General features: G+C 36.3%; 1 protein-coding gene across 2 annotated transcripts in view; it reads left to right on the forward strand.

The window, feature by feature from the left end:
- The first annotated feature begins 1,343 nt into the window (after positions 1 to 1,343).
- Hnmt (histamine N-methyltransferase) overlaps positions 1,344 to 26,946 on the forward strand; it is a 40,501-nt gene continuing 14,898 nt past the window's right edge. The window contains exons 1-3 of one of the 2 annotated variants that reach the window (XM_005315832.5): positions 1,344 to 1,362; positions 1,645 to 1,791; positions 8,058 to 8,110. In XM_005315832.5, the coding sequence (XP_005315889.1) occupies positions 1,655 to 1,791; positions 8,058 to 8,110 (190 nt within the window). In that variant the 5' untranslated portion in view covers positions 1,344 to 1,362; positions 1,645 to 1,654. Of the gene's footprint in view, positions 1,363 to 1,644; positions 1,792 to 8,057; positions 8,111 to 25,682; positions 25,836 to 26,946 lie in introns of those variants that run through there. The other variant, XM_078017326.1, reaches the window with a different exon arrangement.

Below are 26,946 nucleotides of genomic sequence, written 5' to 3' on the forward strand. Positions count from 1 at the left end.
CTCCACACTTTTTTTTTTTTAAAGGAACCCAGACAAACTATAATTTTTCAAAGAAGGAAACTGAAGTAACGAATTATATAAAGATATACCTTCCTAAAAGCAAGAATTATAAACCCTGGGAGAGACACCTGGGTACGAGGTTGTGGTAAAAATCAATTGCAAAAAATTTTCAATGAATGTCATATGGGAAAGGAATTGAATCCAGTGTGTTTCCTTAAGCAACCAAAAATAAGAGTTCTATCTAGAAGTTACATACAGGCAGATTCTGGCTAAATATAAAGATTTTTGTGAAAGTACTCGTCCTAGGACTAACCAGTCTAGAATTATACATCAACCCTGACACTTCTTAGATAGGCATCCTTGAACACAATCACTCAACTTCTTAAAAATCCAGTCTTCTTATCTGTACTGTGGGGAAGCTCATGGAGGCACAGAAAAGAATAAATCTCGTGCTAAGTTTGAAAAGAATCACACACCGTTCCTGGCACAGATGAAGAGCTCCATAAGTGGAATCATTAGCACTCCGAGTAACATGTGAAGCTACCCCAAAATGAAAAGGATGGAGTCCATCTGACAGTAGAGAAAAGCTCAATAGTGGAATTACATAAGCATATTTTTTAATCTTTCAAAAAAATTAAATGAATTTTAATTTAATTAGGGGGATCATATTAATTCAATTGATTGATTGTGTAAATTAATTTAACTAATCTCATGAAAATCAAAGAGGCATCAATAGAGTAGAGGGAAGAAAAGAAGGGGAGTGATGAGGGCAAGAAAAAGAAATACTGGGGAAATTTTATATATATAATATAGTACATTATGTTGCTATATTGCATGCAGATATGAATATGTAACAATGAATGCCACCGTTATGTACAACTATAGTGCACCAATTTTATAAAAGGGGGAAAAAATGGAAAGCTGATTGAGCAACCAAAAGAAAGTAGGTGTGACTAAGTTCAGATCACTTTGAGCTTGCAGTCACACTGAGCCTGGAAGTTAAAGGCCAATATAGTAAACAACCATAATGCAAGGATAAAAGCCTTCAAAGTTGCAAGAGGCTCAGAAATTACCAGAACAGATGATTTTTGAGGGAAAGATGGAAGGCTTCACGCTACCTTCTAGTTAATAATTCTCATTGTCCTCCTTGAGTTAAGAGACTTGCAGAGTTACACTGAAATCAATGCAGCAGGTGGACTTTTGTCAAAGGTTTCAGCAGCCCCAGATTTCTAAAAGTGGTGTCCAGCCTTGTAGCTGTCCTGTTTATCCGCCTGTTTTGTTGTCTTAAACAGCCACTTTCCCATTTGGAACCTGGGGCTGCTGCTGACAAAACAGGAAGTGATTTGAATGCAATCTGCTTTTGTGGGTTTCTGGACTTCAGGAGTTTTAAAATATGTTTTAGCTGTTGCCCAAAGTGCCTTGCTTTACTTCCTCTATTGCTTATGAAAAAAAAAAAAGTGCAACCCTGTAGGGGTTAAAGTATTGGCACAAAGTACAGAACAAATGCTGACTTAATGAATGTGCTTAGCTTTTTTTTTTTTTTTTTTTTTTTTGAAAGAAAACATTGGGGGTGGGGAGAGAAAAAGGGAACTGGGAAGAGAAGGAGAGGAAGTTAAACCTTGCTTCCCTCCCTATCTTCCTTAGAAAACCCAATATGGCATCTTCCATGAGGAGCTTGTTCTCTGACCACAGCAGATATGTTGAATCTTTTCGGAGGTTTCTCGACAATTCCACGGAACACCAGTGCATGCAGGAATTCATGGACAAGAAGCTGCCAGGCATAATAGCAAGGTAACAAAAAGGCACGTTTTTTGTCAAAGGGACAAGCGTCCGATCACTGTGCGCCAGTGATAGATGGGCTGAGCCCAGCCCCGCAGGCTGGGCGCGGGGATAAGGGGAGTTGCTGATAGCAGCTCCTAGCAGCTCCCCCTCTGCCTCTCCTCATGCCCTCTCCTGCCTGTCTCCTGCAGTGCTTTGGTTAGACGTTCTCTTTGCTTTAAACACTCAAAGGCTCAGATTTGTGCTGTATTTCCAGCTGCACAGAGATAAGTGTTAACTCTTTGAAGGCACAAAATCTATGTTCATGGGAAAACATAAGATACAAATCTTTGTAGTCAGATTTTTCAGCCCTCCTCCAAATTTTTACATTTCAAAAAAGTCCCAAGTGGAATACAGTATTCTTTTCATTAGAATCAAATACAAATAATTGCAAAATGCCATTGACTCCTGAGAATTGAGTGGGTACCTCTCAGTTCTCATAATAATATGCATTTAAATTCGTTTTCCTTTGTCCCTTATAGTTATCACTCTTCAAAATATTGTCTTTTCCTTTCAACTTAGTATTAGCTATGTGGTCCTTGAAAAAGAGCATTTTCTCATTATCAGTGAAACTGAACTGACTAGTTTTCTTTCTCCCAGACTCCCCCCTCCTTTTTTTTTTTTTTTTTTGGTGTGTGATTAATGTGTTCAATTTGTGCCAGAGCTGATAAGCATTATGAGAGTAACAGATTCCACATGCTAAAGATAATCAAATCACCTATCTGGGGATGAATTGCTACAACTCCCTCTGCTTCAGGAAATAATGATGGAAAACTGGGAAGAAATGACTGTGGATCCAATTTGCAGACAGCAAAGGAATGTGATATTTTATTGTTTGCTAATTTCTCTATTACAGGCCTGACATTCTCTCACCACAGCAGTATCAGGGTCTGATCAGAGCAGAGATTGTTGGATGTATGTAGAATTCTACTATTTCCATTTTATTGGAAATTTTTATTCAATTTTCATTACAGAGTTTACTTTTTAAATGCTGCTTCTAAAAAACAACAGTATTACATAATGTATTAAAATTAATATCTAGTGGAGTAGTGATATAAAAATCAAAGTAGATAGCAAAGACAGATAAATTCTTATTTAGGAACTAATTGTACATTATTTCTTTAGGTCTTTTTGCTCATTTCTAAAATTAAAGATAATGATTTAATTTCTGCATTCTTTTCCAGTCCTATAAGAACACATTCTTTTCTTTAGCTTATCCATATCCTTGGCTTTCTAAAGCCACACAACTTTTTCTGAAGAGGTAGCTTGGATCAATATAACATAATCAATAATCAATGATGGATGCCCCTTCCCCTCCCCTGTCTTCAAAGAATATCCAGATCTAACTGGAATGTTGAAAGTTAATTTTTTGAAAGGCTGATGAATTTTCAAAGTTATAACTAAATTTGCATTATAATGGCAATATAGAGTTAGGAATGCCTGAGTAAAAATATCCTTCATTAAGAAAGTAAATTTTTCCTAAAAGTAATGTTTGAAATTTGACTTTAGTTGAAGGACCTTTAAAGATTTTGCTTGAGGTTGTTTATAAGTTATGAGGCACTAAAAAGTGGTTCAGAACTTCACTGTGTATGTAAGGGTAGGGTTCACTGATTGGCTGTTAATTGGGTGTGGACTCAGCCTATTGAATTTAACATTTTTATTAGAACAAGACATGTTCATATTTTAAAAAGTCAGATGGTTCTAAAAAGCTTATAGCAACAACAACAAATCGTAGTCTTCTATCCTTCCCACTCTCCAAAAGCAATCACTTCCAAACCTCAAAATATTTTGTTGCTTATGGAATTTTTTCATAATCTAAAATACATATAATTCTTTTATTTCTTAAGTTTGTTCTACTAAAATAACTAACTAAACATACGTTTTCCCCATCTATTATGTCCAATTGTTTGGTTAAATAATTAACCAAATGGTATAGTGTCTATACCATTTTTTTCTGTTTACATATTATTCATAATTGAACAATATTTATACTCATTACATTTATTTTTCATGTGTAACTTTGGGTCTTGCCTATAATTGACAATGATTGTCTGGATTTTGGTTTTTTATGTTTCTATTACTACAATGATGCCCAAGCAGCAATTGCTAAAAATAATGTGTTTAGTTTTCCCATGGAAACATCTTTTCTGGAGCCTTCTGTTCTTTTCTGCAGTCTGGGAAGATTTACTTTTGGCTGGCTATATAGCTATTGATGAGGGAATGTGTTTAACATTCTAGAAATTTTTTTCTCTTCAGTATTTGATTGATTTCCTGATGATGGATTGGTGGATTTCAGGCCTTTCTTTCTGGATATCTTTAGTCCCCCCTGCCTTTTTTTTTAACCTGAGCTAAAGTTGTAAGAATTTTAAAGGTGAATGAGTGGTGGTAAGCTTTTTGAAATTTTTATGTTTAAAAATGCCTTTACTCTCTGTTTATCCTTTATAGATAGTTTGATTGGGTATAATACTCTACTGAAAATGATTTGTATCATAAATTTATTTTCTGTTTTTCATGTTTGGGGAGATACCCAGCTACCCAAGAAGTCTTCATTTTATATGTATATATGATCAATAATAATAAGGTACTAAAAAGTGGTTAGTACCCTATTTGTCTATGTATGGGTATGGTTTATTGAGTGGATCTCCCAGTTCTTTTCTGGGAGATCCTCAGGTACATAGAAGTTTACTACTCAGATTGCTTGTTTCCCCAAAGAGTAAATCTCCAATTTCTTTTCTGGGGTTGGAGGGTGGAGTAGGGTTCAAGGGTTGATTATAGTATATAATTGTCAGTAGTCAAGTTTGTTATTGTTGTTACATATAAAGCATATGTTTGTTTGCCTCAATAATACCAAGTATTCAGTAATTATTTGTTACCATTTTAATATATTTAATGGGACAATAATAGTATCTTACTCAGAGAGGAGTAAGTTGTGAGGGTTCCAAAAGTTAATTCATGTAAATCACTTAGCTATGTCCAGAATCACAATAATTGTTAGCAAATGTTGAGTGCTTGCCACAGAAATATAGAAATATATTTCTAAGAGATTTAGATGAATTAAATAATTTAATACAACTCCTGTATGACTTAGATACAATTATTAACAACCTTGTGAGGTAGGTAGGTGATATTATTACCTTGTTTAACAGAGAGGTCAAATAAGTTGCTCAAGGTAACATATCAGTAAGCTGGGATTTCAGCCTGGATGCTCTGCTCCATAGTCCCCCTGTGCTATCCACATATATAAGCATTTTTAAAAAGGAGCACAAGATATAGAAAGATGAAGATGAGTATACTAAGCCTCATGATTATAACGTGGAAGTTGATTGGAACAGTCTTTTTTCTCTAGCCTTCTAGCCTTCCTTGCTTCTTCCAGAACCAGGGTCTACCTGTCCCATTCTGTTGCTCCATGCAGACTCCTTCCCTTGAGCTGTATTAAAGGTGTTTATCAACCAACAGTCCAAATGTTGTGGAAAGCTCAGACCTTGTCCCTGGTTCCAATCCAATAGTGAGGACATGGTTTTGAGAAAAATGAAAAAGAAGGTGTATTACTTTGCTAGCAAAGGAGAAACACTGGGGACTACTGTCCCAGAGCCTGTGATTCTGCCCCTCAGCCGGAACAGGGAGCTTTTATTTTATTTTATTTTATTTATTATTTTGTAGTTGTAGATGGACAGATGGCTTTATTTACTTATTTTTAATTTTTTATTCTAACTTGTTATATATCACAGTGGAATGCGTTGCAATTCATATTACACAAATGGAGCACAATTTTTTATATCTCTGGTTGTATACAAAATATCTTCACACCATTCAGGTCTTCATACATGTACTTTGGATAATGATGTCCATCTCATTCCACCATCATTGTCTAGCCCCTTCCTCCCTCCCTTCCCCTCCCACCCCTTTACCCTATCTAGAGTTCATCTGTTCCTCCCATGCTCCCCATCCCTACCCCACTATGAATCAGCCTCCTTAAATCAGAGAAAACATTCAGCATTTGGTTTTTTTGGGATTAGCTAACTTCACTTAGTATTATCTTCTCCAACTCCACCCATTTACCTGCAAATGCCATAATTTTATTCTCTTTTATTGCTGAGTAATATTCCATTGTATATATATATCACATTTTTTAATCCATTCAGCTGCTGAAGGGCATCTAGGTTGGTTCCACAATTTAGCTATTATGAATTGTGCTGCTATAAACATTGATGTGGCGGTGTCTCTGTAGTATGCTGTTTTTAAGTCCTTTGGGTATAGACCCAGGAGAGGGATAGCTGGGTCAAATGGTGGTTCCATTCCAAATTTTCCAAGGAATCTCCATACTGCTTTCCATATCGGCTAAACCAATTTGCAGTCCCATCAGCAATGTGCCTTTCCCCCCACACCCTCTCCAACACTTATTTTTTGTACAGAATGCCTTTATTTTATTTGTTTATTCTTATGTGGTGCTAAGGATCAAACCCAGTTCCTCACACATGCTAGGCAAGCCCTCTGCCATGAGCTATGGCCCCAGCCTGGAACAGGGGTCTTCTAAAGCCTTGATTCAGAGGCTACCTTCTGCATGTTCTCTGTTGGAATTGTAATTCACTTGTTAATTTGGAAGATAGTCATTTCTGAGATCTTCTGGCACCTTCCTCAACACCTGGATTACTTTGTTCCTATAGCGGGTATGTACTCAGGGACAGATAAATTTATTGAGGAAGGGAAGGAAAGGTAATAGTTTCCCTGAGATTAGGGAGGGGTAGAGATTAGGGAGGAGCATGGACAGAGGAAAAGAAACATGTCCATTTAAAAAAATAAGTCCCAGTGGCAGAGCAGCAAGGGCTATGTTCAGATCATAAAATGGCCCACTGTTACACAAACACAAATATGTTTTCCTTCTACTTGTCACCTCTTCTCTTCTCACTCTTTAATCTGACGTTTGGCCTTAACTTTCTTTTAAGCCTGTTGTTATCAAACCCATTCATATTGCCAAATCCAATGTTCGTGTTCTCCTTTGTTATTTCTTTGACACTGCTGGTGGCTGTCTCTGTCTCATTCCCCTTGCACCTCTGAGCTCTGTCACTCTCTTTCCCTATCTCCTTTGTGTCTTCCTTATAATTCAGTGACTTTTAAAAGTTGGGTGCTACATCATCATCATCCCTCTGCTCTTCTCGATTGGCAACATTTTGGGGTGGTGGAGTGCACTCTCCTGCTTGGCCATTACCTTATGATGACTATTTTCCAGAATACGTCATTGGTGCCTGACCCTCTCCTACACAGTTAATTTTGCATGTCCAAGTATCTTCTGAATTCAGATTTCTGAATAAAAGAACTGACAAAAGGTAAACTTGCTGTGTCAAACTATATTCTCTGCAGCCCTTTACCCACAGAAACATGACAGTCATTATACACTTATATTTTTTTTTCCTGACCCCTTTCTATCCATCTACAAGCAGGTGCTACTAATTACTTGCCAGTTCATCTATTCTTCTCTGTTTCTAGTTCTTCTCTGTTTCAGGGCTTTGTTGTCTCACATTTCAAACTGAGAGCCAAGTAGTATCTTACTCATTTTTGAACCTCAGAATCTAAGGCTACACACATAAGAAATACATAATAGACATTGTTTATTGAAAGAAAGGTGGGAAGCTGGGCATATTAGTGCACACCTGTAATCCCAGCCGCTCGGGAGGCTGAAGAAGGAAGATTCCAAGTTCATAACCAGCCTCAGCAACTTAGCAAGGTCCTAAGCAACAGAGCAAGACCCTGTCTCAAAATAAAAAATAAAATGAACTGGGATGCGGCTCAGTAGTTAAATCCTTGGTACCAAAAGCAAAACAAAACAAAATGAAGGTGGGAAGGACAGGAAGACAACAGATACCACAGACATAGGGTGAACCTTCTGTCCTTTTCCCTATGTACTCTGAAGGTCACGTCACTGGACTCAAAAGTCCTCATTTATTTTTTCTTGTTCTCCAAACAATCTTCAAGCAAATGGTATGTCATACCTTTACAATGTTCCTAGAGCTGTGTTTAAAGTCTCCCAGGTCAAGACTGTTGATGAATGGAATCTGTAAGTTTACAAAGACACTCTAAAGAGGGCACTAGAACCACTGAAATAATTGAGACCTTTCATGTTAACCTAGTTTCTGTTTATTGTATTTTTAGTCTATTTTCTTCAAATAGATTTGGTAATCAGATTTTACAAAGCACCTTGCACATTTTTCGTAAAATACATATTTTTTTTGTTTGTTTTTCAGGATTGGAGATGCAAAATCAGAAATTAAGATTCTGAGCATAGGCGGAGGTGCAGGTATGAATAATACATTTTAAAAGTTTGTATTTTACTGTAAACATCATGCTATTTGATGGCTATCTTTTTTATTCTTTAGAAAAGCTATTTTGTTTTTGGAAAAGATCAGCACATTAAAACTAGCAATGCCATGTCAACTAAGATGAATGCCCCTATAGATTTATAGTTTAGGACATTAACCTTCATTACTATCTGTAATGTGGATAAGTGATGTGACTCTCTTATCCTTTTTACGAATGGGGAAACAGAATAATTTGGAAGTTTACTTTTATCCAAAATGATTTCACAGAAAAGAAGAAGTTCATATGAAGTTTCCTAGGTTTGTGCCACTGGAAGCCTGGTCCATGCATTGGTCACTGCTATATGAGCTGTGGTTCATCCAGGAGTGAATTAGAATTGTTCAACAGAAGGAGAGTTATTGGATGCATAGCTGCCTTCATTCAGAAAGCCTCACTAGGAGGAATAAGTGCTTGGTGGTGTAGTTCATTTACACTGTTGTGACCCTACTTTTCAAGTTGCATTAGCCTAAACCACTCCCTTTTTCTGGTTGAGTTTCAAAGCTGCCTTCTAAGCATTTGAAACACTCCCGAAACCTTTTAAATATGGTCCCACTATTCTTGGAGCTAGTGCAAAAATGTGAACTCTGGAAAGGCAGATAGACGTGATGTCATTTCTAATGGCCCCTAATGATTTGTATGTTCTAGGCTGAGACAAAAGCTGCAGTTTTCTCATCAGTAAAATGAGAATAATGGATTTTATCTCATAGAATTGTAGTGAGAATAGTATAGTTAAAATGTTTATAAAGTGTTTAGCATATGGTTTTTCCTATAAGGCAAGGGCTGTTCCCTTCTGCAAAAATAAAACAAACTTTAACTCATGACTTTGCCTCTTACCAATTTCCAAGTAGTATTTGCTTTATTTTTAAGTTACTAGTCATATGAAAGTTTGAGTTAATATGTTAATATTAAATATGTTATATATATATATATATATATATATATATATATCTTTTATTTAGATATTGTTTTCTTTTATTGGAGCACTGGCTTGGTAATGGTTACCACTGGTAATACTGATACTATACTTACAATTGTTACTTACTGCTAAGTGGTAATCTCCGGAGTACATGGGTTCCAGTGACACATGAATGAGTTGAATTTGGGCCTATGTTAACACAAAGAAAACCCAGAGCCCTCTAGCAAGATGGAGTGACTACTTTTTGATAACTTTATTGGTTCATTTTTTCACAAAATGCACTGTGATATAATCTAATAAGGACAAATCCTTAAAATCATTTTACTTTGTTATCATCTTTCACCAAGAAAACAGAAACCAACAAGGACAAATGAAGGATATTGTTATAGACAATACTATAGAGAGCATTTAAGCTAAAATACTCCATTATTGCTTACTGATATGATAAGCCGGGAAGATTATATGATACTGTAAGCCTGATGAATTGCCCAAAGAGTGTCCTATTAATTAAGTTAACCAAGACAGTCATTTCCAGTGTGTTTTGCATATGAATTTCAGGCAACCAACAGGCAAGGAGACTATGACTTGATAGTGTCACTTGTGCTTGGACAAAATGAGAAGTCCTAAAAGAAAAAGTAATTAAAAACAATCTCTATCATGACCCAGTTAATTGACCTTTTAATGTAAAGTTAATTGAATTTCTAATGCAAATTTATCCAGGTCCTTATGAGCTATCTAGAGAAAGGAACATTTGGCCTGTACAGCATTTCCTTACATCCAGGTACACCTAGAAGCTAATAGAGAGAACATAAGAAATAAAGGAAATAACCCTTGGAGTTCTTCTGAGAGAAGCTGGACATTGTGTGAATAACAGGCTCTGCCTTGGAGAGAATATGGGTGATCTTTAGGGTCACTCTTTATATGAAACTAATAGGAAACGTAAAAAAGAAATTCAAGTTATAGATACTTAGCTCTCACTACCTAAGTAAAATCCATGAAATCAAAAGTAATGTATTTAAAATCCCTAGGTCTAGGTATTCTTATTGTGAGCAAAAGCATTTTGAGGGGAAAGAACATTGTAGTTAATTTCAGTGCTCTTCTATTAACTGGGTGGTGATTATCTAATAACCTTTCTTTGCCTAACTGCAAGCATGTGCATGGAGGAACTGCCTATCCTTTCCTTAGAGAAATGGTCTCCCATGTATTATATGATCTACAGTGTGCCTGAGATTGTACATTATTTTTCCAAATCAATCATTTAACTCTAATGCTGGCAAATGAGGCCATTGGCCTTCTCCTGCACCTTGTGACTCTGTACTCAGCTCCCACAGTACAATAGTGCGATCCCACTGCAGTCTTGGCTGACCGGCCTCTCTGGTTTCACTGCCACAGTGTTCTCTTCTTGGTTGCCCAGACAACTGCAGGTGTTTTCTGCATAACTGTGATCATCTCTGCATTTGTAACAGTGCTACCATTTCTTCCAGCACAATTGAAAAACATACCCAAAGCAAACAAAGTAAAAACTTCCTAAGTGAAACTGCTGCTTTTAAGCCACTTAGTGCTCATGTTCTTTGGGGCTTATTTGGTTTCCTTTTCAGAAACATGAGCAGGGAGTGTGTGCATGTGCACCCTATCTATTAACCTCTCTTATTTAAAGGCTGGTGTTTGTGTGGAGAGAGTTCCTAAAAGGTGTTGGGCACTTCAGTTCAAAAGCCAAGCAATTATCAGGGCCTCTAAGCAGTTCAAAAGAAAGGAAATTGATGGTAAACTCTTTGGTGTAGGATTTCAATAATCTTTCACATCAGTAAAATACAATCGATAAGAAGCACTGTTAACCATAGATTATATGTTCTAGTGTTAGGAAAATGTGTGAGATAAATACTGTATGAACCCCCCCAAAAGAAAGTGGAGGAAAACAAATCATGAATAGAATTAGAGACCACATAGCTTTCAGAGAGCCCAAACTGAGAAATTGTGTGTGTATATATGCATGAGTTTGTGTGCTTTAATGAAACATAAGGAGTTGCTAGGATTGCTTTTTTCAGGGTCTCTGTGTATTCATATCATATTAATTTCAGCAATTGTTTTTAGGTTTTAAGAATAATTGCTTTGTATTCTAAATCTCACAGAATCTGCTTTTGGGTCCATCTTTAACATTAATGCTTCCTAAAATTAAACCACCCGGTGGAGCTTCATTATTATTCATCCTTTAATGAGTATTATATTTATGCTAGATGGTACATGGAAAAAAATAAGCCCATATTTCTTTTGGTAAGGGAGAATGCTATTAATTTACAGTGCATACATTTACGCCTGGAAAAACATTCCGGAAGGCAATAATGGGCAGCATGTTCTCCTTGCTCTGGACTTTGCTTAAATGAGAATCATTCCATCTGCCTCTCAGTTCTTATGTTCAAATGTCAGGAAGTTGTGTAAGGGTTAGACATAACTAAAATTCAAATAATTTTATTCTATCCAGTTTTTATTTCTGTTTTCATTAACCTCTAGTATACCAATGCAATTGCCATACTATGTACAATATCGTTGCATATATGTTTATTGATAATTATTTAATCCACTTAGGCAAATCGCATATGAAATGCATGTGGTATTTCATATCTTTTTGGTGATAATTTTACTGATATCTGTTGAGAACAGTTGGGTGTTTTTTTTGCTCTGCAACACTTAAATACCATCATTCCTATATAGGTTAAAAAACCGAAGAGACTTTGGAAACCATCAAAACACTCACTTTACAAATAAACAGCCTAAGAACCATTAAATTTGAATAAAACCCACGTCTCTTTAGTCCAGTCCAACAAGTTAACAGATATAAAAAGTAATTATTAACCTGGCCAAGGAGAGATTGGTTACTTAGTAATGACCAACTATTTGAAAATCTAATTTTATCAGATTCTTAATCTTGGCTCCTTTCATAAATGACATGTTAAAGTGACACAGAAATTTATAACTTTAAGCTAGTTGGACAGCAGTAAAATAGATGTAATTAGAGTAAGAACTAGAAGAGCCAGTATGTCAGGTGTAGAAACCAGGAGGTGGCAGGAAGCAAAGGTTAATGTTTTCCAGTGATCCAGTGTAAGCCAAGAGTGTAGAGCAACAAAATTAGGAATGATTAGGGAAAGATAAAGAACTTGGGCTTTTTCTTTTCTTTTTTAAAAATTTTCTCCAGGAAAAAAAAATTATTTAAATGCTCTTATTGCCATCTTCAGATAGATCCTGTTGAATAAACTGCAAAATACTTGCACCCAAGAGGCCAGTAGTTCAAAGTTCCAGGAAGTGGTCTCTCAGCTCAGTATAAGAAGTTGCTAATGATCAAACATGTCCTGAATTCGCAGCTATATCTTAGGCAATAGTGTCATCTGTCACTTTAAGAGTATCAGCATAACTGATAAAGTACCTCTCAGACATGTTATGGAATCTACTTGGACATTGATGCCTTGGGTGTTTGGATTATTAAAGGTACTTTCTGTCCTGAAAAATCTATGGTTTCTGAGAAACCTTTCAGGAAAGAGGTAGGCCTTTATCCAGCTGTATCATGGTTATGAGGAAGGTTGCTCAGAAAACACCAAGTCCCAGTTTTGTCCAAATTGAAGAGTCTTTATTTAGCCAACTGGCCAGTGACTGCTCCCCACAGGACCCATAACTGTCTCTTCAAGGAACAGCAGCAAGCCTGAGCATATGAGGATATTTAAAGGTAAAAACTGTTAAAACCATATCCGGGTTGCCCATATAGCCTGGCCCATAACATTGGCACATATTATTAGGCTTCCCATCATAAAGTGAAGGTAAGAACGGACTCCTCATGTCAGAGATGCATGTGCTGGTATTAAATGGCTTTAAGTTGCAAAGATTTACTCAGTAGTGAATGTCAAACAGAAATCTATTCACTAGTTAAGAGGTCACACCCCAAACTGGCACAAAACCCAACAAGAAACTGACCTTCAGGAAAATGCTGACCTTCAAGAAAACTACAATAACTATATAACACAGACTTTCAAGTAGATTGCAAATAATCCATACTGAATAAAAAATACTCAAATGCTGATGACAACAACAGAAAGACCTAGGCTCTACCATAGGACATATTTTCTTCTATCAGTATTACCTGTGTCCAGCCATTGCTGCTTTCTTATTAATTCTAAGGCTTTACAATTGAGTTTATTTGCTTTTCTAAGTATACAGTCATTTAATCTGCAAATAATGATAGTTTTGTCTCCACTCTGCTCATTATCCCTTGTTTTTCTGTTTCAAGCCTTATTAAATTAGCCAAAACAATCTTGTTCACTCTGCTTTTAATGACAATGACTCCAATGTTGTACCATTATGTTCCATTCTCTCAAGTCTGTAATGTACTTGTTTTTAAACAATACTTTCATATTCACTGAAGGTTTTAAATACAATACAATGAGGCAAAGACTTTTGGTAAGATTGCATGGGGAGAACTGTTTCTTTTTTAATTACTTAGTTATGAATGTATTTAATAATATTTTGGCCTCAAGATGTGATTATCTAAAGTAGTCCTAAGTCTTACAGATTATATATCACTATAGCTTATATATCCTTCCAATAATGGAATAACTGCTATCATCCTGTACATGAGTAAAACAGTTCTTACTCATTTAAAGTTACAAGCAATTAGAACCTGGACTAAAACTCGTTTGCATATCTAGACACCCTAGCAGAATTTCACTTCCTCCATAAAAACAAACATGGTGATTGTTATGGGCCAGGCTATATGGGCAATGACCAAACAGACTCCATTTTACCCTGAGACTCCATATCATGTAAGAAATGCTTCTCCAATGGGAAAGCCCCACCTCTGTACCCATTAATAGTTACCTAGCATAGCATACTTGGCAGCATAAAATAGCAATTCTTATACAATGTAAAATTGTTCTCTTTGGTTTCCATTTTTCTTGGGTAATGTACTTTGTCAGAGATTGATTGTCTAGACATTAGTAACCATTCTCTAACTTGTACTGAACTGGGGTCATTCTGATCTAGTTTCCTTCTGCTTGCTGCTGCTATGCCAATCTGGAAAATCCCATGGGAAATAATGTACCCATTGCATTGTCTCCTAAGCACCCAGTTCAGCTTCTGTACCTGTTTGCTTGCAGCTCTGTCAACCTGGTTGTGGTTTTTGCGGTTTTTATCTTTAAATATCCTAAAATGCTCAGGCTTGCTGCTTTTCCTTGCAGAGATAGTTATGGGTCCTGTGGGGAGCAGTCGCTGGCTGACCAGCTAACTAAAGACTCTTTAATTTAGACAAAATTGAGAGTTGGTGTGTTTTCTCAGCAACCTGCCACACAACACCACAAAGTGTTTGTGAGCTACAGAGATTGGCATCAATGCCCTGGGTGTCTTGTAACTTTATCCCTATTAACAGGGAAATACTGAAAAAAAATTGGTTAGGTGCCTAATTACATATTTAATACAAAATTTTAAAAAAATCTATTTGAAGAAAAGATCAAATTTCACTGAGAACAATTTAAGAAGATTGAAGAATCCAATTGCTATTGCTATGTGGAATCTTTCATGTAAGAAGTAAGGAAATGAAAAGAAGTTAAATTCTTCTGAAAGTAAATTGGCATTTGGTGTCAAGAACAGTTCTGATTTTCATCTAATGTACACTGGCATGGCCATATTGGTTGTTGAAATGTTGAAATTAAACCACTCCTCTACCACCCCACATGTTGCTCCAGCATCTCCTGGATGCCCAACCCCACCTCTCTGCTCCCCATGTCCAGGGCTCCAGCAAGTAGATTGGTGGTGCCCACCTAAGAGGGCCACCGACTGATACAGTTCAGGCCACATCTTTTCTGAGCAGCTTTGTACCCTTTTCCTTAAGCCTTTTTCATTTTTTAAACCTCTGTCTTTTTTTGTTGTTGTTGTTGCTGTTTGAATACCAACACAAATTAAGAGTCCCATTCTAACCATTAATTCTACTTCTCAGAATTAACCTGAAAAAGTTAAGATTTGCACAACACTTTGTGTTTTATTGTTGAGCTCTTCATAATAGTGAAATACCTAAAACTATATATAATTAACTATACAGGGTAAGTTACTTTTTTGGGTTTTGTTTTGTTTTGTCTTTTTGTGGTACTGAGTGTTGAACTTGTAGCCTCAGATGTGCTAGGTCTGTACTCTACCACTGTGCCACACACACAGCCCCAGTTGATTAGTCACCTCCCCACCCCCACACACAGAGAACAGTCATACATCATTTAACAATAAAAATACATTCTAAGAATGCATCATTAAATGATTTTGTTGTATGAATATCATGGGTTGTACATATACAGATTGAAACAACTATGATATCACTAAGCCATGTCAACTTATTATATGTATAGTCTGTTGTTGACTGAAGTATCATGGTGTGGTCTATGACTATATATTTAGCTTATAAAACAAACTGCATATAAAATATATTCCTTAATATATAAACATAAATAAAGCACATTTCCTTTTATAAGTATATGTAAATATGTATATATGTACTTTTATTTATATCCGATATAAATAAAAGGTTAATAATTAAAATCAGTTATTTCACATATTCATTTAAGAGAATATAGTGTGGCCACTGTAAGTAGCATATTCAGATACATTTTGATATATTCATAGTTTAACTGTCAAGTAAGAAAAGCAGAATCATTCATATAGATAATGATTTTCACCTGGTAGGCAAAAGAAAATGTTTTGCTTGAAGGAAACAAACAAACAAACAAAAAAACATAGGAAGAAAAACACTAAAACAATAACTTTTGCTTTCTTTAGCAATGAGATATTTCTTTCTACTTTGTACCATCTATGTCTCAAGTTTTCTGTGTATTTTATAGCTTGGGATGGGAAAAGTAACCTAATGAAAACTTGATTTTATATTTGAGACATGACAAACGGTCTGAACTCTCCAACTTCTTTCTTCTGCTGCTAAGTAGCAGAAGCCCACAGCACTGTCCCAACCTATGTTTTCATGAGAGTTCTCCTTTGTCAGACTTTGATCCACCTGTAGTAGTATTGTACTTGTATAAATACTTTAGGAGCATCTCCAGCTACCTTATAGATTCGAAGGGCTTTTCTTTAAAGCTCAGAGTTTCTTGTCTGTCTGAAGGACGTGCATATTAGCCATGATAATTAGGCCTGGGACAGGTGATGGTGGTGCTGATTGAAAGTGTGGGGCTTGTCCTCTGATCCGTGAGGTGCTAGGGTTTTTCTGTGGATGATTTCCTTGCTCCACAGGACAGCAGACTCCCAGACTCCTCACTCCGGAGTATAAATGACTGATAATTCTCTTCAGCAAGTTTTGTGTTTTAACCACCACTAATGGCTACAAGCTAATGGAGTGAATCTCAGTGAGAGAAGGTGAAAGAGCGAGCACTGCACAGATGAAGTCGCAGCCTCCTGCTTGTCTGGGACTACTCTCGCCAGTATAAGTAGTTTCATTTTACAAATCATGTCTTTGAGAGTAAAGATGCTAAGAGGATCGATTTCATTAAGTGGAGCTGAATGTAACTTTCAAACATTACAATAATGCATGTACAGAATTTGCCCCTCTTTATGTATGGCTGACGTAGAATGGCTGTATCTATCTATTTGAAATTTATAAACTAAAAGTTAAGGCACAACTCAGTCTTTTTCTAAGTCGTCTATGAAATATCTCGAACTTCAGTGTTTAGTACCCTTTGGAACATTTTCCTTCTTTCTTCCTTCTTTTCTTTTTTTTAATTCTATGAAATTATGCTTCAGTAACCAGGTTGGAGTCCTAAGAAAAGTAATACTTCATGGAACATTTTCTTTAACTTTATATTTCATAGTGCATTTTGGCTGTCTTTTCTTAGGTATCCAGCACTTGCAAACCATCCAGACAGTAGATTTCCTGGGCCAAGGGCCGGAAGACACATGACAGCAAATGGCAATGCCCTTTTGACTCAGAATTTATATTTATAATCCCCTTACTGAGGCCCTGCAGCTATTTTAATATTCAGCTCTCATTCTTCCATACTGACAGAACTGCTTCAGTACTAAGATGCTTTCTGAGAGAGAGAGAGAGAGAGAGAGAGAGAGAGAGAGAGAGAGAAACAGAGAGGGAAAGAGAAGAGGATCTTGTCAAGAATCTTCTATCTTCCACACTGCAGTTCACAATCAGATTGTTCTTGCTCTAGTTGCAAACTCAGAGCTGAAATAATTTTTCATCACTAAGCATGGAGTTATCTCAGCAATCTTTCTTCCTCGAAACAATTTTTCCCCCATATTTTAGGAAAGAGAACAAGGATGATAATAATCTTATTGCAACATGTAATATAATAACTTTTTTTCCTGTTGATAATCTCAAGAATTCATGTATATTTTGATATGAGAAATGAAGCAAGAATAGACTGAAATCAAATGGCAAGAGATATCACAGTCTTTAATCCTCCATTTTCTTGACCTACAGATTTTCTCATTTGGGGAAGCCCCAGGGTTTTCAGGCGGGGATTTGAGTTTCATTTTCTGTAGGATCAATCAGTGGGACAAGCCAGACATCACAAATATAAGATGAATGCTTTTCTAAGTTGTCATTTTATTATGGAGCTGCCCATTTAGAAAGGCAAATCTTCATTCTCTTTGTTCCTATTCTCCTCCAGGCTTCTTTTAAATGTCACCTTTTCCAGGAAGCTTATTTGACCACTCAATTGAAAATTACAAAGCCCTCCACCTGCTTACCCTCAGTTTTTGCTGCTTTGGTTTTCTCTATGGCACTGGTTGCCATCCATAAAGGCTTGATGTTTGGGTTTGTATTATTCATTGCTCCAGTGACTAGAACCTGACTTTACTAGGTGCCCAGAACTATCAGTTGAATTAATATGATTAATATGTAATAGCTTCAATTTAAGGAACACTTACTGTATATCATAAACCGTGGCAAACCGTCTCCATATTAATTCCTTGAACATAGTGACCCTGTGTTTTGTCTCTATAATTTCCTACTTTTTTTTCTATAGTTCCCCCCATCTTTAATTAAATGAACTTGGATTTTAAACAAAAATTCAACATTTCCTCTGTTGTCATATTAAATGTAACCTTGTAGTTCAGGTTGTAGAGAAAAGTTGTCTAGAAAATGAGACACTGACACCTCTCTTTTCCTAGTTTTTTGGATTTCTTTTCACTACCACTGTCAAAGGTCTCAATTAAGTGTCCCTCTTTAAACGTAGTCACAATGCATTTAAAATGTGGCTTGTATGAAAGCAAGATATTATAACTACAAAAATATGTGATCTTAAATAAAATGCTCAACATAGCCCAGAAAGGAGACTGGAATGGATTGCAGTTTGAGGAAACACATAGTGTAACAGAGATTTGCAGCAAAGGAGGTTTTAAAAACTTGGTGTTCGTTCATTTTCCGAAACAAAAAGTTAGCATCATTTGTTTGATAGAATGTATCACAGGAGTAGAAAGAACAGATAAAAATCCACAACCCAGCCTATAAGAAAACAGCTAAAATTTATTAACTTTTGAAGTAAATTATGGCCATGTAGCTTCCCCCAAATTCACCATCAATAGCTGTAATAAAAATTATTTTCTCCCCCTTTATCTGCTATAATAATATTAAACTGCCTTTGTACATTTTAGAAAAAGAATCCCAGAGGAGTTAAGTTCTGCTGCAGGCCTAGTCTTTTCTGGGTATATTATTAGGTATTTCATATGTCATCACATTTTGTTCTCCCGGCAACTCTGTGAGGCTTCACTAAATTGAAGAAGCTAATGTCCAGATGATGGGAAGCTCAGAGGACTTCAGATCAGGTAGTAGCAGGTGGTACAGTTGAGAGCCAATCTCAGGTCTAGTTTTCTGTAAATTCCCTCGTTTTCCCCTTATATCATGGAACCTATAGAACATACCAGTTACACATAATTACATAGAAAGTTCTAGAGTAAATGGTCTAAAACCTGGTGGAGAGCTAACAGTAGACACGCAGACTAGCCTAATCCTCTACAAAGGATTCCCTCCCCTCCTCACTGAGCTCTTTCTCCCTTGCTCATTACAGCCAGTAACTCAGCCAATTCACTTTCATTGCTTTCCTGACAAAATCCCATATGGCACTGTAATAATATGCACTTAGCGTGGTACATATCTCCCATTACCAATCTATACCTTTTTTCAAATTCTTCTCTCTATTGTATATTTTCTACTACGTACATTGTCAGAAATAAAAAGTACTTTTCTTTGTCAACCTTTATGAGTTTCCTAATTTGGATGGACTCCTTTGTGAAAGACTGATTAACAAGAGATAAACCAGCATGTTTACTAATGGACAGTGCTCATGATGTGAGAGAAACCTTCATGAAAAGTAACTCAAAGCAGTGGCTCAGAACACTGGTTTATAGAGCACCTTCAAGAAAAAAACAATAAATTTCTGGGGAGATGACTAGACAAAAGAAAGCAGTTTTAGTATCTAAGGGCAGGAAATATATGGGAAGGTGAATATATATGGACAAACTAAGAATAAGAATAAGGTTTGTTTATAAATTCCTCCAGTACTGTCTCTGGGCTAAGAAGAATCTAGAACTATATTCAATAAAAGAGAATTTGTATCCTGCCTTTAGATATAAAAACAAGGATAGGGAGATTTTTTTCTTTGTTCTGTTGCTACTTAATTGCCTTTAGCTCAAAAATAATTTTTATGTCAAAAGGCATATTTTGGGGTGACACATTCTGGTTCCTTCAATATATTACTAATTTTCATGCTTCTCTTCTACTGAGTACTACATTCTGAACACTCACATACATTGCTAGGTGTGCATATAATCTATAGATTCTGCCTGTTATAGAATACTTGAGTGTTGTGTGTACACCTTATTCTATCCAATTTTTTTTTCTGGTTTGCTTCCAACCTCATTTTATCACAAATGGCACTGTAGCAAACATCATGGTACAATATCTCTTCATCGACCTGTGAGAATTTCTTTGGATATTATGTTTGTATTTTATCTCAAATTCAGAGCATGTGAGTCATGGGTTGTGCATATATTTAATTGGAATCAATATTGTCAAATTAGTCCCCATAAAGGCCACAATAGTCTATATTCTTACCAGTCTCCATGAAATTTCATCTATCTGAATATTTCTGACAGCACTCTCCAGCTTTCTGAATTTTTTACAAGTTCAATAAGCATGAAGTGATATTGCATTGCCATTTCAATTTTCATCTTTCTGATTATTAATGAGTTGTTACAATTGTCAATGTGCTTATTAACTTTTAAAAATTATCTTTATCTAATCAACACTTTAGGCATTTCATGGTATATATTAGATCCTTAGCAGATGAATGGCTGAAGGAAAGACATTGTAGGATGCAAAAATCCCAAATTAGTCTCATTAATGGTTCTCATTAAGTAATTTATGGTACTTTTATTATTTCAAGATCTGAATGATAACTTTTGTAAATAATTTTTTGAGCAAATTAAGTATATTAACTAGTTGTCCTGATTTTTTGGTCAAAGATTGTTTATTAGTTTGAAATAGAATAATTAAATGAAACCAATATACAAAAATGAATTTTAAAAAATGTTGCCCTATGGCATAAGGGAGCGAATGAATGTACATTATATTTTCACATTTCATGGATGAAGAAATGAGGTCAGAAGAGGTTTAAATACCTTTTAAATTATGCAGAAATTTGCAAATCTGGGTATGCACTAGAGGCAGACCCAAGGAGCCAAATAACTGAGAATTAGGAACTTGCAAAACCACTGTAACACCATCCCTGGATTGCCTTGGGATCTCTGACAGCAGACATGTTTGTCCATCAATAAAGCAAGCATATTTTTAGGCAATCAAAGTTCCATTTTGTTGCCTCTTTTACTAATGCATTCACCAAGAACAGAAAGACAATTCCTATTCAGAGGACCAGTTCTTTGGAGTCACCAGATGAAGATCATACATGATTAAGGGATGGTCACATCTTCCATATATTAACATTTATGATAATGTAGCCATGTCTTATAAAATAAAATTTTTGTGTTTTTATAAAATTAAATATCCATTCAATATATGAGAAAACAGAATCCATTATAAAGGATCTCTTATTTAAAGATAGTTAATTAGAAACAGTAATAAGGATGGTGCTAATGTTGAAAGGTAATTATTATAGAGAGGTTAAATAATGATATTAAGCTTAATGCCAAATTGTGGTTCTTGTGAGTTGCTCCACATTTGGTTATAGATGCCTTAGGATAGTCATTTGCATATAAAATTATAACCATAATCAATTCAGACATGTACCTATTTTATTGAAGAGTTGTTTATTTAGTGAGATGATAAGAAGGTTTAATAAGGCTCTTCAGAGAAACAGAACATGGATAGACATCTTCTTTATGTATGTGTATATATATATGAAATTTGTTCACTTGTTTATGGAGGCTGAGCTATCCCAATGTCTATGGTCTGTAGGCTAAAGACCCAGGGGAAGTGGTAGTGTAAGTTCCTGTCTAAAAGCTGGCATCCAGGAGACCCAAAGGAACCTATAATTTCATTGAGTCTAAGGGCCAGAAAGGGCCAGTGTCCCAGCTCAGGATATTCTATTCTGGTCTTCAATTGATTGGATGAAATACATCCTCCTTAGAGAGGTAATCTGCTTTACTTAATCTATAGATTGAAATGTTAATGTTTTTTCATCCAGAAATACCCTCAGAGACAATTTAGAATACTGTCCAACCAAATATATGGGCACCTCATGGCTCAATAGAGTCAATACATGAAATTAACCATCCAGAGGATTTTTGAATTGGGAGATAAACACTTTAACATAATTAATTCAACTGAAGTTTTGTGGAAACAATTTTAAATTATAGATAAGAAACAAAAAAGGATTAAAAGTAACCTAAAATTTCACCATCCTGAGATAACCACTGATTATAATTCAGTTCATGTCTTTCTGAGCACTGTGTATTGAAATAAAGTGCTCTATAACTTATTGATTTATGCTGACATATGTTTGGATTTGCCTAACTGCTCAAATTCCACACATTGATCAATAGACAAAATCAGTTGTTAAATCATCATAGCATGCTCAGACTCCAAATTCATTAATTTGCTTTGCTATTCACAAAAGGAAGAAAAGGCGGGGGGAGGATAATACACAGGAATAGAGCTGTTCAATCTTTGCTATCTATTCTTTTGTCACAGAAAATTTTGCAGATATTTTAAAGTGTGAAGTATTTAATGGAATTTCTCATTTTTTGGTTTTATTTTGTTGTTTGTTTTTGGTATTGGGGATTGCATACAGGGGTGATTTACTACTGAGCTCTACCCCCAGCCCTTTTTATTTTTTATTTTGAGACAGGGTATGGCTAAATTGCTTGGGGTCTTTGTAAGTTGCTGAGACTGGCCTTGAACTTGCAATTCTCTTGCCTCAGCCTCCCTCGTCACTGGGATTACAGGTGTGTGCTACTGGCTTAATGACATTTCTTAAGAAGGCTTTAGCTAATCCAAACAACTGTTGGTGTTTATGTATCTTTTTTGGGAGGGCGGGGGTACTAGAGATTGAACTCAGGTCCACTGGATCACTGAACCACATTCTCAACCCTATTTTGTATTTTACTTAGAGAAAGGGTCTCACTGAGTTGCTTAACATCTTGCTTTTTCTGAGGCTGGTTTTGTACTCAGTATCCTCTTGCCTCAGCCTCCCAACTGCTGGGATTACAGTGTGTGCCACCGTACCCGAATATGTATCTTCAGATTGTGATGTCAAAATAAGTAGCTTACAGTTGTCATAGTTAGGACCAAATAGTGCCTAATGAGAGCTCATATGTGAAAGGAGACTAACTATATACTGAGCATATATCGTCACACTTCCCTTAGAACAGACTCCTGGCTTCTCCATGTCTTTCGTGTATTCCTGAAGATGCTGAGAATTTCTGGATTAATTTGATGGATTTGGGCCTAGTTTGGTTTCTTCCATCTCTTTGACACATGAGTTTGGCTTGTGTGCTCACTAAAAGCATTTATAATAAGGGTACTTAATACCGAACATAGGAACACATTTATAACATTTTGGCACAGAGGAATTCAGCTGAACAAGAACAAATGTTCTCCCTTCCTTCCTTCCCTCCTTTCCTCCCTCCCTCCCTCCCTTCCTTCCTATTTAACTTTCTTTCTTTCTCTTTTACTCCTGGATCATGGTACCATAGGGTTTGATAACCCCTGGTATGCTTTTCAGTGATTGATGATTAAACCAGCTCAGCTGTTATATGAACCTTGATTCTTTTTAACAAACTTACTGGAGCCAAGCCTTTGTTAGTGAATTAAATGAGTGAAGAAAAGCAATACTTTAGATCAAGAAAGACAAGTATGTTTTATCTGTGTTTCCTGGAAGCAGCCTCAGTGGGAAAACCCACCAGAACAGTCAGTCATATATGGCAGAGTTCAAGACCTCTGAATGTTAGCTCGATGATGTAAGGGAGCGAGGAATAGTATTCCAGGCAGAGGAAAAAGCATGGGCAAAAGAAAAAAAATATGGAAGAACATGGTCTATGGGGATGGGCTGGGGGAATGCAAGTGATAGAGGGTTCCTGAAGACAAAAGTTTCAAAACATGAAATTGTGAGATGAGAATAAGGAAGCTGGCAGGCTGACTAATGTTTAGTCAAGATGCTTGACCCTAACCCAACTGATCAAATTTTAAGCAGGTAAGTGATGTGCTCATTTAGCATAGAGTTTTAAATGGTTGTCATGGTGATAGCTTTGCAGGAGACAAGACCCGAGAGGGGTAGGCTGACCTTTTAAGATATTATTACAGTATTATTAGAGTTGGAATATTTGGGCTTGAATAAGAGCATTGCTATTAGTGACCCAAAAGGGAAAGCAAAGAATCCTTTATTAGGAAAACTACCTGATGGCCAGGGAAGAAAGACAAAGAAAGAATGAAGCTTATGTGACCAAACAGCATAGGTGAAAATTTCAAGAAAATATCTATAACTAAATACTAAATTATTAGTCAAGAACTAATACAATAGAAAGTCTCAACTATCTTTCTGACTTACTTTATTGTGGAGGAAGTTCATATATATCTACGTTTGTTTTAAAAACTATTTTTGGAGAAATTTTGAATTCACAGTGTTCTAATCAGCTTTTTCACTGCTGTGACTGAAAGGCACAACCAGGACAACTGTAGGGGAGGAAAAGTTTATCCATGACTCATGGTTTCAGAGGTCTCATTCCATAGGCAGCTGACTCCATTTCTCCAGGCTAAAGGTGAGGCAGAACAATATGGCAGAGGAAGGCAGTTCATTTGATGATCAGGAAGCACAGACAGAAAGAGAGAGAGAGAGAGAGAGAGAGAGAGAGAGAGAGAGAGAGAGAGAGAGATTTATTCCACTCTCCAGTTACAAAATATATACCCCTAAGGTACACCCCATGAGATCCACCTCCTCTAATCATACCCTACCCACCTACAGTTACCACTCAGTTAATCCTACTAGGAGAATAATTCACTGATTGGGTAAAGCTCTCATAACCCAATCATTTCTCCTTTAAACCTTGAATCGTCTCACACTTGAGCTTTTGGAGGATGCCTCACATCCAAACCATAACACGTAGCAAAATTGCGAGGATGGTACAAAGATTACCCTGATTTCCCTCCCTACATGTATAGCTTCCCTGTTATCAATATTCCCTAACAAATCTGTATCTTTATTAAAATTCATCAACTTTAATCATAATATCCTAAATTCATCTTTATATTCAGTTTCACTTTTGATGTTGCTGTGGTTTGAGTGTCTGCATTCCTGCCAAACTCATGTTGAAACTGAATTCCCAATGCAGCAGCATTAAGAGATAAGGTCTTTAGGAAGTTATCAGGCCTGAGGGCTCCATCTTTGAGAATGGGATTAGTGAACTTATCAAAGTGTCATCAGCTAGCCCTTATATTACATGAGGATACCTAAATGATGCCATCTCTGAAGAAATATCCAACCTAAAATCCTTTTGATAGAGCTGCGGAGAGTAGGTAAAAGGAATTAAAATTATCATAAATTTTAAAAATATGTGTGTCTTATTCAATTGCTCATTTGTTGTATTATACTGGTCAGTTTATGACATAGTTCCTTTTAAAAATTTTGTTTACAAAATAAAATGTGAAGAAGAATGTTTTGTTTAAAAGGAAAAAATTTGAGTCTACCAAACAAAACTAGATGGGTCCCTAGGACAACAGGCATAGAATGAAGCTATCTTTTGCAAGCAGGCAGTATGATTGGTCACAGTGTAAGTCAGCTCTCCATTGCGGTAACAGGATACCTGAGATACACAATTTAGAAGGGGAACATATTTATTTTGGTTCATGGTTTCAGTCTGTGTTCACTTGGATTAGTTGCGTTTAGGCCGGTGGCAAGGCAGTACATTGTGGCAGAAGCAGGTGACAGAGGAAAGCTTCTCACTTTATGGTAGCCAGGAAGCAGAGAAAGAGGTCTGGATTTCAATATACCCATAAAGGCATACCCCCAGTGACCTATTCCCTCCAACTAGACTCCACCCCAAAGCTTCCACCACCTCTTTTTTTTAAATATTGTTTTTAGTTGTAGATGGACATAATATCTTTATTTATTTTTATGTGATGCTGAGGATCAAACCCAGTGCCTCATGTGTGCAGGGCAAGTGCTGTACGACTGAGCTACAACCCCAGCGCTTGACCACCTCTTAACAGTGCCATCAGTTGAGGACCAAGACTTCAACAACATGAACTTTGGGAAGATATGTAAGATCTAAACCATAGTAGTCACCCTACCTATAAAGTCAGGAATAAGTTACATGTGCTTACTCCTGAAGAAACAGCTTCATTACCTCCTCTTGTTATTTGTTCATTTTTGCTAGGGATGTAACACACATGGTTTTGCACTCTAGCGGTTGCTACCCAAACTCATGGTTTGCTTATCTCAGTTGCTGTTCTAGCATTGCATCTTCTTTTAGTGTCCATGGAGAGGGACTGCTGGCTCTGAACCTGTCTGAGGCTGTGCTGGATGTGATCTGCCATTCTAGCAGATCTGAAAAGTCTGGATCCATCTTAGGAAGAGGAGATCTTATCAAGTCCCAGGGGGAGAAATGATGACATTTCAGTGATTTCTTTTAAAATGTTGACTTTGAAATCTTCATAACTGATTTATGAAAAATTGAAGATAGTGGATTGGATGACAGAAGCAGGAACAGGACTTTCATGTTTCAGTCCTTTGGGGCAAGCTGGGACCTATTTCCATTTAGCCTATAGCTTTTTTTTTTTTTTTTTTTTAAATCAACCATTTGTCTTAATTTTTTTCCTTCAAAAACAGTTGCTGTAGAGAAGAATAAAATACTTTTTGGGTACTTTTAGTATTCAGTATGTTCCTGTCTCTTAGCATGAAATAGAAGACCAAACGCTACAGATTTTAACAGATGTGCTTAAAATGTTAGATATATCAGTATCCTCTGAGTGAAGTTGACAAAATTATGCTGTGTGCATGTATGAATATATCACAATGAATTTCAATTTTATATTTAACTATAATGCACCTATTAAAAAGTAAATACATGAATATAAGGAAGACCAATAAAGTAGAGGAAAAGAACAGGGGTAGGGAAGAGGGGAGGAAACGAGGATCGTGAATAAACTATGTTATATGCATTTATGAATATGTCAAAATGAACCCCACTATTATATATAAGTACAATGCACTAAATAATAAATATATTATTAAAAATATTCAAATCACTTTATCTGATTTAAATAATTTGTAGTTTGCAATCAGGAGCACATGAGGTTCTAAGTAAAACATCTAGTACAATGTTTGGCAAAGAAGTGGCCAATAAATTGTAGCTATAATTGTTAGGTAAGG

The sequence above is a fragment of the Ictidomys tridecemlineatus genome, chromosome 7, assembly GCF_052094955.1.
Source record: "Ictidomys tridecemlineatus isolate mIctTri1 chromosome 7, mIctTri1.hap1, whole genome shotgun sequence".
Classification (NCBI taxonomy): Eukaryota; Metazoa; Chordata; class Mammalia; order Rodentia; family Sciuridae; genus Ictidomys; species Ictidomys tridecemlineatus.